General features: G+C 37.2%; 2 protein-coding genes across 2 annotated transcripts in view; one reads left to right on the top strand and one right to left on the bottom strand.

Moving 5' to 3' along the window:
- Positions 1-19,433, bottom strand: part of ERBB2 (erb-b2 receptor tyrosine kinase 2) — a 74,901-nt gene that overhangs the window by 21,278 nt on the left and 34,190 nt on the right. The window contains exons 13-20 of the mRNA XM_026679708.2: positions 18,645-18,777; positions 16,387-16,477; positions 15,553-15,713; positions 9,454-9,501; positions 8,286-8,424; positions 6,931-7,053; positions 5,257-5,355; positions 4,685-4,870 (exon numbers count right to left, since the gene is read on the bottom strand). Of these exons, the coding sequence (XP_026535493.1) occupies positions 4,685-4,870; positions 5,257-5,355; positions 6,931-7,053; positions 8,286-8,424; positions 9,454-9,501; positions 15,553-15,713; positions 16,387-16,477; positions 18,645-18,777 (980 nt within the window). The remainder of the gene's footprint in view (positions 1-4,684; positions 4,871-5,256; positions 5,356-6,930; positions 7,054-8,285; positions 8,425-9,453; positions 9,502-15,552; positions 15,714-16,386; positions 16,478-18,644; positions 18,778-19,433) is intronic.
- Positions 1,554-2,864, top strand: LOC148128997 (E3 SUMO-protein ligase KIAA1586-like). Its single transcript, XM_087945743.1, has one exon. It carries the CDS (start codon positions 1,655-1,657, stop codon positions 2,717-2,719), a length of 1,065 nt encoding a protein of 354 aa, XP_087801869.1. The 5' UTR covers positions 1,554-1,654; the 3' UTR covers positions 2,720-2,864.

Here is a 19,433-nt window from a genome sequence, read left to right as displayed (position 1 = left end):
AAGATGAATAGTAAAATAAAATATTTTTTATTTATGTGTTATTTATTTCTTTAGTATCTGTTTTGTTTTTATGATTAATAAAAACAAAAACAGATAGTAAAAAAATATATAAATACATAAATAAAGAAAAGCAACTTACCAAAAGAGAGACAGGCAACTTCTTGTTACAATGATGTTATACATTGTATGTTTCTGCTTAAATCAATATATAGCAACATCAATGTAACAAGATGTTGCATGCATACATAAATGGAATTTTTTTAAATAAAACTGTTTTATTTTTTTTAAACATAAACAAAACAAACATAAACATAAACCATCTTCAGTTACATAGTGTGTTGGTTGGCACTTGTGCACAATTTCTGCAGTCTTTCCCTTCCAATTTGCATTAATCCTTATATCATAAATCCACTATATATATATTTATATTATTACTATTATTAATTACTTACTAGACTACTAATATTACATCATTTGATGTGAGCAAATCACCATCTTTACTTAATCTACTTTGTAATGCTCATTTCATCATCACCAATCTCCTCTACAACAATATATCCTTACCCTACCTTACCTCTGTAATTCTATTATACTTATATTATAAAGTATTATAAAATATTTCATAAATGAAAAAGCAAAGCAGAAACAAACATCAATAAGTACAGCAGTGTAACAGAAAAATGATTTAAACTTCTTTGTATTGACTTATTTCTAATTTTGTTAATTATATCAACATGTTTATAATTATCAACCTTCTGTATTTAATTCATACATAGCAATGATCATTCTCCACCTAATTTCTACCTCTTATCTCTATCCATTTCTGCACATTGTAATTTTTTAATTTCATTTTCATCTATGGGGATCTCTTTGTTTTTCCACTATTGTGCAAACAATTCTAGCTGCTGTTAACATGCATAACATTAAATATGTATTGTACTCCCTTTATGTGGGTACCCACAAAATATTTCTGGTTTTAAAATTTAAATCTATATGTTGCTTTACCATTTTTGCTAACCTGGACACTATATCCTATTGAATGGCTACACTAGCAGTGCCCAATACTGAATTCATATATTCCAGTTTTTTAAACTGAGGAATAAATTTCCGAAAAAAAGAATTCAGTATTGCTCTGTGACTGTACCTATCAATTCCATTTGTAATCTAACTTCTTAGATGATTTTGTACTGTCATCTTTTTTTTGTACTATATATATCTGCATAAAGCTGTGAAAAGCTTCAGTATATTTTTAAGCTGCATTCTAAAAAGGTTAGGCGACCAAACATATAGAGAGAGAGCTTTCCATTAGGGACTGTTGGTTCCATTTCAAGTGTTTCTTTTTCAATTAATGAATTGTAATTATGAAAATATCAGCCATTCTTTTATATACACATTGCAACATCTTTTTTATAGACTGTCATTTTCATATCTACTTTCAGTTCCGTCTCATTGTTGTCTGGTGAAACTTGTTCCTCTTCCATAACATCTTTTAAACATTAACTAGCTATAGTGTCAGGGACTCTTAAAAGTAACTGAATATTACTGATCTCCGTTTCTCGCCTGCTTTCTTTGCTTGCCACTGCCTTCACCACTCAACTTACAACAACAATCGAGTCCAAACCACTGTTGATTTTTTTTGCAGCATATTGCCAAGATGAAAAGCCAAATGAATTTGTCTGCTTTCTTCGGCAAGAAAACAAAAGGAGATCCAAAAGAGTCACAACCACAACCTTTGGAGTATGAGGAAAGCAGAGCCAGCATATCATCCATCGAAGAAAGCGGAGCCAGCACATCATCCACACCACGACCAGAGGAAAGAGTAAGCACATCATCCACACCAGGACCAGAGGAAAGAGCCAGTACATCATCCACACCAGGACCAGAGGAAAGAGCCAACACATCATCCATCGAAGAACACGGAGCCAGCACATCATCCACACCACGACCAGAGGAAGGAGCCAGCACATCATCAGGTACTGGAAGAGCTGAATCAAACATTGAAGGGAACCTTCCTGACTGCTGGACACTGCAGCAGTACAATAATTTTAGGGGAAAATATGATGGACTGGACGTTTCCCAGAAAAAAATAGGTTGCAAGTATTTCAGAAGATTTGAAATTTTGAGCAAAGAAAGAAGTGTCCACGGAGCTAAGGAGTGGAAAAATTACCAAACTGAACCATCAGGAAGGAGTAAAGAAATCCAACAAGCTTCCCCCAGAAAGAAATTGAAGGAACATTTCTCATCTAAGGCTCACAACATCTGTACAGAGAAGTTAAAGCAATGTGAGCAGGATGTCATAAGCAAAGGACTGGAGAAGATGAGTGAAAAATATTTGGATAGTACATGTAGAGTGTTTATTACAGTGTATAGTTTGGCACAAACGTGCAGACCATTTTCATATATAGAAGATCTGATTGAGTTACAAAAAAGAAATGGTGTAGATTTGGGAACAGGGTTGCATTCACGTAGAACTGCAGTTACAATAGTAGATTTCATTGCAAAAGATATCAGGAAACATTTATTTACCAAAATTATTGAGAAAACTCGCAAAATCTGTTTGATAATTGACGAAGCCTCAACAATATCTTCCAAACCAGTTCTTATACTGTACTTAGAAGTTGAGAGTCCAGCTTTCTCACCAACAATTTTCCTTGAACTAGTAGAATTAGATACAAGATGCAGAGACGATATATTGTTCAGTTATAGGAAGTTTGAATAAAGTTGGGTTTAATAGAAACTATCTGTAGAAACATTTAATTGGATTTTGCTCTGATGGAGCCAGTGTTATGCTTGGGAGAAAATCTGGGGTAAGCACTAGGATAGCCAAAGAGTTTCCAAATATTATAATATGGCATTGTTTAAACCATCATATCTGCAACTTGTTTTAGATGATTCTATTAGGGAAATAAAGCAAATCAATCATTTTCAATTTTTTATTGATAAAATATATTCTATTTTCCATCAATCAAATAAGAACCTAATTGAACTTAACAAAATTTCTGAACAATTTGAGATTGAAATTATAAAAATTGGTGGAGTTTTTGGACCAAGATGTGCTGCCTGTAGTTTAAGATCAACCCTAGCTGTGTGGCATGCTTATCCAGCGCTACATCAGTTTTTCTGTTCAAATAAAAAATACTCCAGTATGGCTGCCCGTCTTGAAAACTCATATTTTCCCACTGATTTGGCCTTGATGATTGATGTCCTAACTGAAATATCTCTCCTTTCTAATGCATTGCAAGCAAGAAATAAAGGCTGAAAAACTTATGCTAGGATCAATTAGATCATTTGAAATGCTTATAGAGGAAAAGGGTTCATATGAAAATAAGGTTGATGAATTAATCACTTCAGATACCTTTAGAAATATAAATTTTATACAAAATAATTGATTTGTGGGACTTCCTCGTGAAAAACTTATATAAAGCATTGTTACTAATTTGAAGAAAAGATTGATGGATTCCGAACATTTAAAAACAGGCTGCCAATTTAAAGACATTGATCAATTAAAATTTCTAAATTACTTGGAGCCAGATTATTGGAACATTGAAGAAGTGGTGGTTCCATGGAGAGCAGCTGAAGGAGAATTGGTTGCATTTGGTCAAATTTTCAATCATGAAATCAATATTAATGATTATCGTGATTTCATAGAAAATGTACTAAAAGATTCTAAAAATTATACAATTCCTTGCAGCATTAAAAAGGCTAGAGATATGATTAAAACTATTGCAGTCAGTTCAGCCGAGGCGGAAAGGGGCTTCTCGCAGATGAACATAATATGTTCAGAAGGCAGAAGGCACCTTACAGTTTCCAATATTACAAACCTCCTGACCATCAGTCTAATTGGCTTACCTGTGCAAGAATGGGACCCTGTTCCTATAGTAAAGAAGTGGTTACGGGCATATCACACAGCTGATGATGCTCGTGTTAAACACAAGAAAACTGTAACTCGGGACGATAATAGAAAAGCAATTTGGGAGTACTTTAAATAATTTTTGTTTTTTGTAAAGTTTTGTTATGTAATAGTTTTTGATTAATATTTTAAAATGTAACAATATAGTTTTCTGTACCTTTTTATTATTTAAGCATTAAAGACATGACATAATAAACTACCTTTTGTTTTGGTATATCTTTTTTAATACTTAGTCATTAGGGCACAGACGTGATGTTGAGTTGGCCTCAACCAGCCCTCTGCAGCCCTCCCTGTAGTTGCCCGTGCCTCGCCTTGCCCTCTCCAGGGTTCGCCAGGCCTTGGAAACTGGCAAAAAGCACTTGCTAAGCAATTGGCCACTAAGCGAGCACCTGGTCATTAAGTGAGGACCACTTAAATTTGGGTTGCCAGCCACATGGCCACCTGCCCGGGCCTTGCCTGGGCCTCCCCAGGCCTTGGAAACTGGCAAAAAGCACTTGCTAAGCAATTGGCCACTAAGCGAGCACCTGGTCATTAAGTGAGGACCACTTAAATTTGGGTTGCCAGCCACATGGCCATGGCCATCCGTCACTTAACTACATAGCCACGCCCACCCGTGTCACATGAACATGTAACAATGCCCAATCAGCAAGCTACTCCCACCCCAGTCACATGACCACCAAGCTACACCCACAAATTAGGCCACACCCACAGAACCATTTGTTAAGAAATTTAAATCCCACCCCTGCTTACAACCCTACCTAACCTGCCACATACCTTAGCTATTTGCACACACCAGTTGAGGAGGTCCTGGGATCCAATGCGGTCCTTATTCTCCCGCACGTAATCCAGAAGGCAGCCATATGGCATGAGCTGAGTCACAAGTTGGACTGTGGAGGTGAGGCAGATTCCCAATAGCCGAGAGACGTAAGGGCTGCCTACACCTGCCATAACATATGCCTCCTGTTGGAACAGAGAGGGATGGAAGTGAGGGACCTATGTAGGAAGAGAACTATCTGTTGGAGATGACCAGGCTGAGCCCAAGAGGGAAATCAAACACGTCATCATCTGGAGTCCTTATGCCTTGAAAGAGACCTAAGTCTCTTTGAAATCCGTTGAATCTTATCTGGTGGCAATTTGCCTTGAGCATTAATAGATTTTTGTGTATTAGGTTGCAAGGAATAAACTTACAATGCTTTTGAACTCTATCCTGGCTCCTGTTTTCTTGCGCCTGACAATACTGAGAGACCAACAAGCAAAAACAGGAACCATGTAATAAATTAGGTAGAGTACACTGTACTTTTCTGGAAGAAATACACCTTCCTGGGAGGTCATCACAATTTTCTTACATCTAAAATCTCCTTGTTGGCTTTAGGTGAAGTGTTTTCCCTCAGGACTTTGATAGCTACTGGGATCTTCACGTTCTCTCCATCTGGAATCCACACACCCTGCGGGGACAAGATGATGATGATGATGATATTAATATTAATAATAATTTAAATGCTTTTAAATTTAAATAATTTTAAATGTTCGGTTGAGTGAGTTTCATGTTTAATGAATAAAAGAGACAATGATATAGTTATGGATACAATGAGGTTATTCTTTAATCAAGAAAGCATGTGACCAGAACAAAAATACAGATCTGATGAATAAGAAATGCACAGCAGAAGAAATATATATAAAATACACATTTTTCAGAATGTTGCAATGAAGGACTCAGTTTGAGGATTTGGGAGACCTAAAACACAAACATGTGTTTTACCATTACAAATATAGATACAGATGGTTTTTAAGAAATATTGTAACTATTTTATTTGTTCGTTCATTTGAAAAATGAAGGAAATAAGAGTTGGAATGGATCATATAGGTTCTCTGATCCAACCCTCTGCTCTGTGCAAGATCCACTAAAGCATCTCTGAGGGATAGCCATACAGTCTCCTAAGACCTTTGGAGAATGAGAATTTCACTCCACTAACAAAACGTTAAATCTGGCGAAACAAAAAACAAAAACCCTCCAAAAATAGAGCAGGAATCATATAATATTTTTATGAATATCTGGTAGTGTTCATTGAAATACACCAATGAACAGAATTAAATATGCTCAAACCATGCTGACTGGAAAGAATTTCCATTTGCCTGATCAGTTCCAAGTTGGAAAATGCTAGGCAAGAATATGATTACTGCATTTCTATACAAGGAAGACTGCAGGGCAAGTGGAACAACCACAAAGATACTGGTCAAATGCATGGCAAAACAGTACTGATCTCAAGAATAGCTTCATGCTTGATCCCTAACTAATCCATTTCTGCTTTTTAATCCTCTTCTCAAATAAACCCAAGAAAGCACTATGGTGTACACTTTAACAGCATTCAAGGTAGTTCTTCAAATTGCAGAACATTTGCACATTTTTGCTGATTACAAGAACACTCCACACAGTTACAGTGAGGGTCTCTAATCAGCACAACATCTTGATGATCTCACAACTATGATCTATTCAGCAGCTGAGCCAATATTCAGCTGAGATATGGCACATCTGTAGTGAATTTGATTTTTCATTAGAGACATTGAACCCTACAAAACTTGGGAGGGTAGATCATTCTCCTCAATGGTGGGAACTCTGGATTTATCATATCTCCCAGGTCTTATACATGTTCAGCCATTATTGGTCTAGACTAATATTTCTGTAATCTTTTAAATTGAGCCCCTCCCTATCATAAACATATCATTTTTCTTTTGCTTTTATAAAGTATCAAAGATACAGGAAAAACAGTTATGAAGGGAGTGGGCTATTAGTTGTGTACTGTGTTTTGTTCTCTCTGGGAAGAATATTGATTGATTCATGTTGCATTTCCAAGACTGGTGTGATTCAAGACTTTGCTTCACTTTGCCTTCAGAGAGTTTAGTGAAAGAAAACAGAAAAAGAGGGGAAGTACTCTGAATTTCTCAGGGTGGTTTCCAGCCAAAGCTTTGCCTGCCATTTGCCCAACTTTAGTTATGCAGTTTTCAATTCCTGTTCTCCTCACCTTATACACGGTTCCAAAAGCACCTGACCCCAAAATCTTGACTTTTTTCAGTTCTGTTTCCTTGAGAATACGCATCTGAGCCTGGTTTGGAAGAGCTCCACTGGGAGTCAAAGGCTCCACTAACTAGCAGTCACAGAAAGAAAGGAACTTAAGAATGAGTGAATAAAAAAGAAGATAAATATATTTCCATCAATGAATCACCAATACAAGAATATATCAACGTTTTCTAAATAACACAAATGTAAATGGAAATAAAAGCAGTGCTGGGTATCCTTCAGAATTATTAAAACATTTCTGAATTTTTTTTCTGTGTTAGATTTTTATCCCACATATTTTCCATATACAATTCAAGAAGGGAAATATACCAATATTATATCTTTCCCCTATTTTGCTCACAACAATCATCTTGTGAGGTGAATTGGACTGGGAGAGTGTAACTGGCCTAAAGGGTCAATTTTTCATAGAATTCAGTCTCCTGGTTCTAGGCCTGCATCTTAACCACTATACCAGATTGACTCTATTGCAGTCTGTGTTAGCAGCTTTATGAATCTAGGCAATAAGGAATCAGCTTTTTTGGTTTAAACAATGGCAAGCCACAACTTTCTAATACCCCTGAAAGCAGATTATAAAAACAAAGTCCTTCTTCTGGTATTTGTTCCCATGACTCCATACAGCAATGCTTGGGTTATGAGGCAGTTGGGGCTGGGATTGCTGTTGCTAGGTGATGCAGTTATAATGCCACATGATCACATTGCTTAATGACTGTAATCCCAGCACTCCCAGTTACTGGTTGCAGTTTTGTGTGGGACATTAAGTAGGAAGAAGTGGAGTTGTTAAGCAAAGAGAGTGGCAGTGCCTTGAGTAGGCCAGAGAAGGCTGCAGGGAGGGTCAGTGTGTGGCTCAAGGAAGGTTTTAGGAGGGTTATGAGGAGGTCAGGGAACTTGGCTATGCACAGGAAAGGGTGTGCTGTAGGTGAGATAAAAAGCAGTGGGAGACACTTACCAGAGCAACTTGCAACCTTTCTTACCAATTTCTCTCTTTGACTTTGCTTGTGGGAAGTCAGTAGCTAGGGAAGGTTGTAAATAGTGATCACGTAACCACGATTTGTGTCAAGGTCATACTGTAATCATGAGCCAGATGTTCAAAAGTTGGGTCATGATCACATGGTTAAGAGAAAGCTGTGATGACCAGAACACCAAGGACTAGTTGTATGTCCATGTTTTCATTGCTATTGTAACTTCAAACAGTTGCTGGATGAATGGATGTTAGCAGAGAACTAACTATGTGAATTTGAGCTTTATTTCATTTGCTTTCACTCCATTACTGTGGGAAAGGTTCACAACTTCTAACTATACCTCAGTTTCCTGCAGAAGACGCCTCATGGTAAGTTTCCTCTCTTGCTTCTTCCGTCGACTGATGATAAAAACAATGACCGTCAAGAGAACTAGGCCAAGGATACCACCTACCACACCTGCACTGATTGAAGTAGCATGGCTGGAAAGAGGATGGAAAGAGAGAGGGATAAATTGTAATCTAAAACAGGGAATGCCAAGCTATGATCAGTATTCCTCTGGTTAGAACCAAAGGATTAGCAGCAAATCAAGTAAGCTGAGAAACTTTTCAAATATCATTGACAATAGCTGGAAAATCAAAGTCACCATTCCTTCCTTACAGTGACCTTGTTATCTGTGTGTGGGCAATAGTGGTAATTTAACTGGTTTCTCTGTTTGGCTCTACAATAGTTAGGAAGATTAAGCACTTCTCAGACATAAGATCCCCATCTTTCTTCTGCAACATAGATACTTTTCTTTCTCTGATTTCTGTCTCTCCATAGTATGCTTCCCTTCAAGTGGGAAAGAGCAAACTGTGTGTAGACATACTGAAATTACAATGAAGCTGCACACAAACCAATATATGGATCAGAGGTATTTCATTCATTGCCAAATGAGACAGCAGGCTTACCCGCCCCCACAAGCCTCTTTGAACATTATGGGGTGGGGGGAGACCTCACCATTCTCCTCTAGCAATGTAGCTCATTAATTGACTCTAAGTAAAACATTTTCAACATTTATCTTAAATAAACTTTGAACATATCAAACTGATGCTTGCCAAATCAAAGCCATTAATTTGCCTAGCTTGGAAGAAAGGGAACAAATTTTAGGGGTCACATTTTCTTTAGAGGTTTTGAGGTTCTTTAGAGGTCTTGAGGTTCTTCCTACTATCCAATCTGAGGGCTCATTTATTATTTCTAAGCCTTAGCAAATGGCAGCACTTGGCTGATTTTTTCTAGAATCAGTAATTAAGCAGACAGGACCTGATTTGTGCCTTGATGACTACCACAACATTCTAACATTGAGAAATCAAAAAACATTCCCAAAGGGTGGCACTTCCATGCTGTCCTTAAGAAAATCCAATAAATTTTAAACTTGCAAACTCCTCCTTTGCAAACAATAGGTTTTAGATATATTATTTTGATTTCATGATAGAAAAACAAGATAAGAGAAACTATATATAAAAAAATACCTGGGCTTCTGATCCACAGGGCAGCCAAATTCATCCCTTAGTGCACATCTGGAAAGAGAAAACTGGTGTCACACAGTCATTCACTAGCTAAGTTTTATTTAGTGCAGTCTTTCTCAAGCTTTCACTTTGGAAATACTCTTAAAATAATTCTCAGCTTTCAGAGAATCCCTGAATAAAAATTGCAAAAAATCCAAAGGCCTTCCAGTTCAATTCACTTCTAACCTACAGAAACCTTGTTTTCAATGTTTGCAATGAGTGTAAAGCAGCAGGCTGGCAACAGTTTCAAAATGTAAAAAAAATCACACCATTACAAACCCTACCTCTGCAGAGCGCCAATTAAACACACAGAGAGACTCACACACTATTCTTTTCTATTTCAATCACCATCTCACTTGGATCTCTAGGGTTTTGCAGAATCTTAGTTCAGAAAAGATGTTTTAATGAATAGCAGTTGTGCAAGAACCAAATGAAATGGAGCTTATGCAAATAATTTTCTGACGGGTTATGTCCTGTACATATTATAAGAATTACAGTTTTTGTGGGACTTCCGGTTTGGGCTTCTTTGGTGACAGACCAAAATCACAATCGTCCGCGGTTTTGATCCGTGCTTGTCGCGGGAGCGCCCCGAGCCGCCTGGATTCGGGGCTGAAGCCACCCCGTAGAGGTGGTGAAGAAGGGGGAGACATCAGCGGGGTTGAGGAGAGCCACATCTCTCCTCCTCGGCTGGCCATTACTCCCTTTCCCAAAGGTGGTTGCAGCGATGGTCAGAAATGGCCACCTCAAAGAAGAACCCGACCGGGCAAGATTGTGCAGGAGGAAGTTTAAAGGAGAAAGTTTGACTGACTGGGTTGAATGGAGAACATCTATTTAAGGTACCTGGAACCTGAGTTTTAAAGGCTAATACTATTCCTAAAAAAGATTTTAAGCTGCGAAAGAGAAAGGGAAAGGAAACGGAATTGGCTTTTTCTCCTCTAACATTGACAGTTTTAACTGACTTGGAACATTAAGAAGAGATTTGAATAAGAAATTGATACTAATCCACTTTGACTTTAATAGGCTATTTCTAGCTGAAAATAACATGTCAAAGGGATAAAGATTCTTGGATAATTTAAAAACTTTCTTTAAAAAAAGAAAGAAAGCAGTGGAGGGAAAAAGGAAAAAAGAGAGTGGAATCTGGAAAATGGAGGAGACCACCTGGAACTTAAAAAAAATGATAGTGGAATTTTAACAAGGCTTGCAAAAGATACATTGTAGCTGAAACTTTGTTACAAGATAACAAAGCCCCTGGAAAGAGAAAGTGAGAAAAGAAGCAAGAAACAGTTTTGGATTATTGGGTGATTCCAGGAACTTTGGATGGAGGATCCTAATGAAATAAAATAAAATCAATTGGGGGTTGTTTAAATCTTTTTAAAATGGCATCACTCCTTGAAGAGTTAAAAATGAGACTTAAAGAACAAAAAGAAGAAGCACAAGACAGAAGAGGATCTTTTGGCTTCGTATTTCAATTTTTTAGAAATGGAGATCTTGAACTATGAAAAACAACAAGAAACGCTGGCAGAACAAGAAGGGCGGGACAACGAAGAAGTCATCTTTAATGACCAAGCAATTTTAAGCGGGGTAAAAAAAGGGAAAGGGGGGAAAGGGAGTTAAAAACTTAAGTACTGAAACAACAACCAAAAAAAAGAGTAATTTGAAAAGTAATCATAATATCAGGAAGAAGCAGAAGGTAGGATCACAGAAGGGAGAATCAGATAGAAAAGGGAATAAAAAGGGGAGGGAGAAGAAGAGAGGGAAGAGGGAAAGGAAAAGAAGCTACAAAGGACAGAAACAAGATATAGAGGTACAGCAAAAGCGTACAAGAATTAAAGGTACAAACCTATTTAAAAGACACAGAGACAATGGTTAAAATTTAACTTAAGGAAAGGATTCTGCAAGGGTGTAAGGGATAGCATTGTTATATTAGAAATAGAAAAGGGTTAGAAAATATGTTAGATGATTAAAGTGATAGAAAAAATTTCTATTGATGTGTAGTGGAATATTTGTTTGTAAAGAGAATAAGGCTCTCAATGATTTAAAAAGAACATTTAAAAAAACTGAAAAGAAACATGGAAGATTTTTATCAGTTGACAAGATGAACTTGAATAAGAATAATAACTTTATTGACTACTGTTAATAACTATTGTTTGGTTTTTTTATTTAAAGACAGTAATACGTAAAACATGAAATATAGATGATTAAAGTGAAAGACAACTGATATTACTAGGTAATATTTGTTAAAAGAAATAGAAATGTAAAAGATTGTTATTAATATTAATGGCAGAGCTGTACTTGAATAGAATAATTATTCCATTTACTATTGTTATACATATATACACAGATATACATATATACATATACATTACATATACATATACATATACATATACATACATACATACATACATATATATATATATATATACACACACACACACACACACACACACACACACACATACATATATACTTTTTTCTTTTAAGAATTTAGTGTGTATTTTTAAGGGAATGTACCAAGCAGAATTCGATTGAAAATAGGTATGTGTTATGAAATAGAGGTTAGAAAATGAATGTTATAACTGTAAAAGTGTAACTTAAATTTTTAAATAAGATTTGAAAAAAGATACAAAGGTGTTACACTCCAGTCTAGTAATTACAGGAGAAAATTTGTTTTATGAGAAAAGATAATATGAAATTGTAAACAGGACAGACAAAAGTATAAAAACATTGATTAGAAAGATTTTAATAATTAGAAAAAGATATGTAATTGAATTAAGAAAGGAATGAGGTAATTTAAAATAAGGCTATAGGAAGTAAAGAAAGGGGGAAAGCTATCAAAAAAATTGCAAAAATAGTTATAAGATATGGAGTAGAATGTATAAGATAAATATGTATTGAGTTTATATGGAGAAGTGATAACCTGGGGCCACGCTGTTCTCAAAAAAAGATATTTTATTTGTATTTGTGTGTTTTGTGAAAACTTAAATAAAACTTTTATTTAAAAAAAAAGAATTACAGTTTTTGTCTGGGAACCACAATGAAATAAAAAATAGATGTTGATACTCTCTCTACTAAGAACTTATTTTTACCTGAAATAAAATGAGGCAGCAAAAAATCAAAATGTGATAAGAAGAAACCAGATTAGACTGTTATCTGAAGAAGAAGGCAATAGTAATTTCAAAGTTCAGTTATTAACAAACTCTCAAAACACAGAACAAGTTACACTTTAACCTTTTCTGCAATTCAGTTCCAGTTTAATATTTTATTTTCTTAAAGATATGTAGGACCGCCCATCTTAAACTAATTCTCAGTGGTTCAAAACAATAAAAATTTAAAACCATTAAAACATTTTTTTTAAAAAAAAAAAACCTGATGCCCCACAACTCCACCTTAATGGCTGGGTAAAGAAACATATTTTAATGGAATTCTGGAAGGCCAAGAGGGTGGACGCCTGCTGATTCCTGGGGTGTGTTCCATATGGCAGGAGCAGCCACAGAAAAGGTACAGTATGTTTCCTAGGTCCCACAGTGTACAGAGGATGGTATTTCAGAGAAAGGAACTCCAGTGAGTCCCTCCTATCCAATCTAATGGGACAAGAAGATAACCTCAGTAAGAAATCATCTTAATACTTGATTCTGTACCATGTAGGATTTTAAAGATAATGAGTAGCACCTTGAATTTTACCCAGAAAGAAACTGGAAGCCCGTTTGCAACAGAGGAATAACATAGATCACACCACTGATGCTGCTGCATTCTGGTCTAGCTATAAGCTTTCAGATGGTCCTTCAAGGGCAGCCCAATGTACAACACGTTGCAATAATTCCTTTGGGGGAGACAGGTAGCTATATATATTTGATTGACTGATGGATTGATTGATTAATCCAAACAGGAAATGACCAAGGCCCTTAGTGACTGTGATTCAGAAAAGAGATCTGTGCAGGTTCCCCCAGCCATGGTTGTCATTTGCTCTTGTAGGAGCCATGAGCCCAGGAGGATCAAATTACATATCAACTCAGTCCAGGGAAGTGCAATCCTGTCAGAGTCAAAGATGACATGTTAACAAACCCTGGAGGGCTATGTAAAATGTAAAGCCACTAAGTCTTGTCAACATTGAGTCAAAGTCAGTTCCTCCCCATGCAGACCCTCATAACCTCTAGGCCCTTGGTCAGCACAATAACTGTGTCATATGTCAGGGCAGGGTTAAAGATGTATGCTGAGGATACCACATACTGTGAATTTGAATGACTTTATCCAGAAGCTTCATATAAATGTTAAAAAGGAGAGAAACCTAGTCCTTGAGAAATCTCAACTCCTATTCCCAATAGCATGCAGACAGAACAAAAGGTGAAAGGAAAACTATAAAGGAAAAATATATAAAGAAATTGCTTCTTTTCCTTCATCAAGTTAAGTACCATTTCAATAACCCCACTTCTGTAACATTTTATCCAAAAATCTTTTCAACTCATGTTTCACTTTTTATCAATTAGCAAATGCTAAACTTCATCTCTCTCTCTCTCTCTCTCACACACACACACACACACACAAATACCACCCCCAAAATTATTTTTTCCATATACTATTGTTATAAACAAATATTTAAAACTGCTTTGTTCAAATTTAATCAATAAAAATTCTATTGCTACCTGAAACAACATATAGAAAATCTTGATCTTTAATCCCTTCAAATGATCTCCCACAAATTAATTTATTGTTTTCTTTTTATCTCCTTTTAGAAACTCCTTTGCAAGTTCAATTTTAACATAATATCTTATAATTCTCTTCAATTTTAACATCATAACTTATATTTTTTCTAAACATACAATAAAAAATATCTCTCACATTTTACCTATAAACAAACCTTTAAAGCCTCATCATTTAATTCAAATCATCAAAATACTAGAAAAAATAATCATATCTATGTATTACTAAAGCTCTCATTCGGGTAACTTTTAGCTGGGAAAAATGGTGCATCATAAGGCAACAATTTTTGAAAGTAAATACTTCAAATGAACTAATTTATTCAAAATCTGGGGTCCATGACTTCTGTGGAATTCAAATTTGGCAAGTTTTATAAAACATTTCATTACATAAACATTATCATAAAACAGTTAATGCATAATACAAAATGGCATAAAGTACTTTTTGTGCCCATGTTTGACCGTGCTATACAGTGCAACATGGACTATTTTCAAGGCAGATACATCTCTGAATGTATCCCAACTCTTATGCTTTATATTATATATATTGTATTAGAATTCTGAACAAGCCACAGGATTTTTGTAATTAGCTTCAAAATCTTATTTCCAGTCAATCTGCCCCCCTTATTGCATTTATAACTTTCCAGAATCAGCACTCTAATCACCCACCTGCTGCTTAATTCCAATTTTTTAAAAAAATTCTCCTTCAATCCTCAGCAAAAGAATTTTCACATAAATTTAAGAATGTTGAGATTTTTTTTTTCATTTGGAAACTAAAGTTGTTGGTATTGAAAGGCAATAAAATTCAGGAGGGCCAGGATGGTTGCACCATCCCTGTCCCAAGCCTTCTAGAGGTCACTCACAAGCACAATCAATACTATCTCAGAAGTGAAGTGAATCCAGAGTGAAACAGAGTCCAGATCTCCCCTCTCCTCATCCCTCCACGTTAAATCCAAAGCAAGGCAACCCAATAAATAACTCAGGCCTCTCTTATCTCATTCCATTTATGCATTAATGTAAGTTAGAACTTAAAAGTTTTGTTATCATAAAAAACAAAAACAAACAAACCCTTCTTACTGTTCCAGTCATGCTTGACCCAAAATTGAAAAAAACAAAAGGGGAAGAGAATATTCTTTTAAAAGATTAACTCTAATTAGTTGCAATTTCAACAACAAAGGGAAATAGCTATCAGTGAGAGTCTCATTTTAAAATTATTCTTTAAACTGTAATTTGCTTTTGCAGTGTCTTTAGAACAAAAGCTGATCTTTTTTTTTTTTTTTTTGCATTACACTGTCCACTTTTTATCAGAAAGTAGTCAGAATCCTGCTGTTTCTTGCTCTGATCTTCCCATCCCTGGGCTACTTACGAAAGGGTACAGTTGACTGGGCAGAGCTGACAGACATTGTCTTCATCAGGGTACTTCCAAACAGGTATGAAAGAGCCATCAAGCTTCACACCACTGGGACACCGCTCTACGCAGGACAGTCCATCTTTGTAATGGGCACAAGCTACACACTGATCTGCCTCCTAGAACGGGGAGAAGTATGGTATGAAAGAGTCTCAATTAAACAAAAACAACAACTCTCCTCTCATCCATTTCATAAATTTTGTTGGATATTGAATATGTCTCAATATTGAATGATGTTCTTGTTATTTCATTGTAGAAGCTGTCTAGTTGCTGACGTGATCTTAGATGGACATAACCTACAGAGCGGTGAAAACCAGCTGTTTGATAGGCATCTAGGCATTTAGAGTCACAGGGTATGTTGCAAAGTTACCTCAGGAAAAATAGCAGCGGTTACACAATTTATTACATACATATGAAGGACATAGTTGTATACTTCGGATTTGGTAACACTGCAGATAGTTGCTAGAAAGCAAGTTAATCTTAAGGATAGCACTCTCTCAAGATGAAGTTGTCCAAATCAATTCACTCAAGTTAGCTTATATAATCTATGATTGTTTGCTCTGTACTATTGTTTGCCTTCTTTCTTAAAAGTGCTATGACTGCATCAATAGCACTGAACACTGAATAGGTCATCAATTTTAGGTTTTCTAGTCCCCAGAAAGGAGGCCTGGATATTTACACTCTTTTCACTGTGAACCAGTCACAAAAAGCTAAAAAAAAAAAAACATAATAGAAAAAGAAACAAGAATATAATATCTGAACATGATTGCAGTTTCAAGATATATTTCTTACCGATCCATTGCAAGATTCAGTCCCGTTTTGGGGCATGCACTCTGGATGACATGGAAAGCACTGTGTCCCATTAACATATTCCCGGATATCCCTGTAAAGTCCAAGCAAGCCAAAGTTTAGACAGTCCAAATTCTTGACTTCCTAGTTTTCTCAAACGACATTATTTTGTTTTTCAATTTGTAATCCACTGAATTAGAATAAAAATAACTTTATAATCAGGGTTGGGTGATTTAAAAATATGTAATTATTTCATTGGTGGTAGGTATTTTAGACAAAGAGGAGGTATGATGTCACTTCTATGTACCTTCAAAGAATACGGAAAGTGAGAAATTTGATAAATGGCACAGGATCAGGCATCCCAACCGTGATAAAAGTACAAGTAAGTAGTCCTCATCTTACAACAGTTTGTTTAGTGACCATTGAAGTTACAACAGCACTAAAAAAAGTGACTAATGACCATTTTTCACACTTATGACCATTCTAGCACCCCCGTGGTTACGTGATTTACATTCAGATACAGGTTCCACAGTTATGACGGTTTCAGTGTCCTGGGGGTCATGGGATCACCTTTTGTGACCTTCTGACAAGCAAGGTCAATGGGAAGCCAGATTCACTTAACAACCATGTTAATTTAACAATTGCAATGATTCGCATAACAAATGTGGCAAGAAAAATTGTAAAATGGGGCAAAACGTCACTTAACAAATTTCTCACTTAGCAACATAAATTCTGGGCTCAATTGTGGTCATAAATTGAGGACTACCTGTAAATTGCCATGGGGTGAAATTTGACTCCTTTTTAATTTATTTATACTTGTTAAGAATTTTACCTGAAATAAAGACAAATCTAAAAAAAAAATGAAAAGGTGCAAAGAAAAAAAGAAACTGAAGTTATGAAATATACCGTATATGCCGGCGTATAAGACGACCCGGCGTATAAGACGACCCCCCAACATTTCCACTCAAAATATAGTTTGTTATATACTCGCCCCTCTTCCGCACGCCTTCCACTTTTGCACTTTTTTTTTTTGAGGCACTTTTGTCTACCGTGGAAGCGAATCCCGTGAAGCTGAAAGGAGCAGCCAGCCTTCTCCCAGCTCCCAAGGAAGCGAGGCTCGCACCGCCCGGGCTCCGCTGAGGTATCCGGCTGGGGCTGTCAGGAGTTGTTACCGCTGGTGCGGCTCCATGCGGCTCCAGTCCGCGTTGCCTCGGGAAGGGAAAGGCAAAAAGGAAGAGCCGCGGCGGCGCTTGCAATGGCAGCAGCGGCTCCTGGTTTTGCCTTTCCCTTCCCGAGGCAACGCGGACTGGAGCCGCGCCAGCGGTAACAACTCCTGACAGCCCCAGCCGGATACCTCAGCGGAGCTCGGGCGGTGCGAGCCTCGTTTCCTTGGGAGCTGGGAGAAGGCTGGCTGCTCCTTTCGGCTTCACGGGATTCGTTTCCACGGTGCTAAAAGTGCCTCAGCCGCTGGCAGCCGCAGTGCTTCCCAATTACTATTTGCTGGCGTATAAGACGACCGGGATATAAGGCGACCCCCAATTGGAGGCATCTTTTCAGGGCAAAAAAGTCGTCTTATACGCCGGCAAATACGGTAATTTTCAACTTTCTCTTCAACAGAAAAATTACACTTATAATCTTTCTTCTCTCTTAGGCATTACACAAATCCCTTCAGTCCCTCACTTAGTCCACATCTTTTTAACTCCTCAACCATAAATCGTATCATTATTTTGGGATTTTTTTTTTCCAGCAAAAAGCCCATTCCGTATAAGGATTCTTGATGACCTATAATGGCAGACCCAGGCAGTTTTCTGAGCATGAAAAATGAAGTGATTTGTTATTGCTTCTTCCCACAATAGTTTCTTCTTTTAATTCATTTTGAAACTTCCAGTTCTAGATTTTTCAGTCAATCCAAATATTAAATCAGATCCAATTCTGTTTGGCTTTCCAAAGTAAGCTATGCAGTGCCACCTACTGAAACTTTAAGGATATTATTTTTGCTTTTTGTTTGAGGATAAGGGAAATCAAACACACTCTTACATTTTATTGTGATTTTATTTATTAACACCGATTGCTATTCCTATTGTGTCCAGTTTCAGCAGCTTATACTTCTATACTCAATGACAAGATTAAAATGCAAGACTTGAAACGTTTTCCTTCTATTTAATACTTTCGAAATCCTCCCTCCCCCCCCCCCTTATTATTTTCTCAGTAAGAACTCAGAAAAGCCCCACCACCTAATCACATCTCCCCTTGCCACGTACCCATCCAGAACATTGCAATTCTCAATGCATTCCTTCCCACGGAGAAAGCCACTGCAGGATACACACTGACTTTTCCCTGGTCCCCAACAATGTCCCTGGATGCACAAAGAATAGCAAACTTGGCCTTGGAGACCTAAAGAGAAGAGATGCAAAGGAAGGTTGGACAGCACATAATTTTATACTCAGGGAACCAATCAGTATAATTAACCTGCGCTCTTGCATCAGGTGCTAAATTGTGAGAATCGCTGTGGTGTATGATGCGTTGCCCTATGAGCGGGGAAACCCAGCCTCTAATCCATCTTCAGCCATAGAATGACTTGTGCTGGGTTCTCTTTTGGCCGAATCTACCTCACAGGCTTGCACTTATGGGGACCAATAGGAAGAGTGAGCACTAGGTATATCACCTTGGGCCCCTGTACAAAGGGAAGAATATTAGTTGAATGAATGAATGGAGAATGGAGCTGGAAAGCAGATTAGCAGATGGATGTGGCTGCCTTGGGAGGGGTGGGAGAGTTAGGGACCTGTGTGTGTGTGTGTGTGTGTGTGTGTGTGTGTGAGAGAGAGAGAGAGAGAGAGAGAGAGAGAGGAGAGGGAGGGAGGGAGGGAGGGAGGGAGGGAGAAAACATCACCACCAGGTTGGATTGTATTCTCATTCTCTCTCTCTCTCTCTCTCTCTCTCTCTCTCTCTCTCTCTTCTCCTCTCCTCTCCCTCTCTCTTTTCACACACACACACACACACACACACACACACACACACACACACACGTTGTCCCCACCCAAGGCAGCCAA

This window comes from Notechis scutatus, chromosome Z, assembly GCF_049901735.1.
Source record: "Notechis scutatus isolate UNSWTSFEM ecotype Mainland chromosome Z, rNotScu1.2, whole genome shotgun sequence".
NCBI lineage: Eukaryota > Metazoa > Chordata > Lepidosauria > Squamata > Elapidae > Notechis > Notechis scutatus.
The sequence above is the reverse complement of the archived record's forward strand: the minus strand, read 5'-3'. Positions and strand labels throughout refer to the sequence as shown.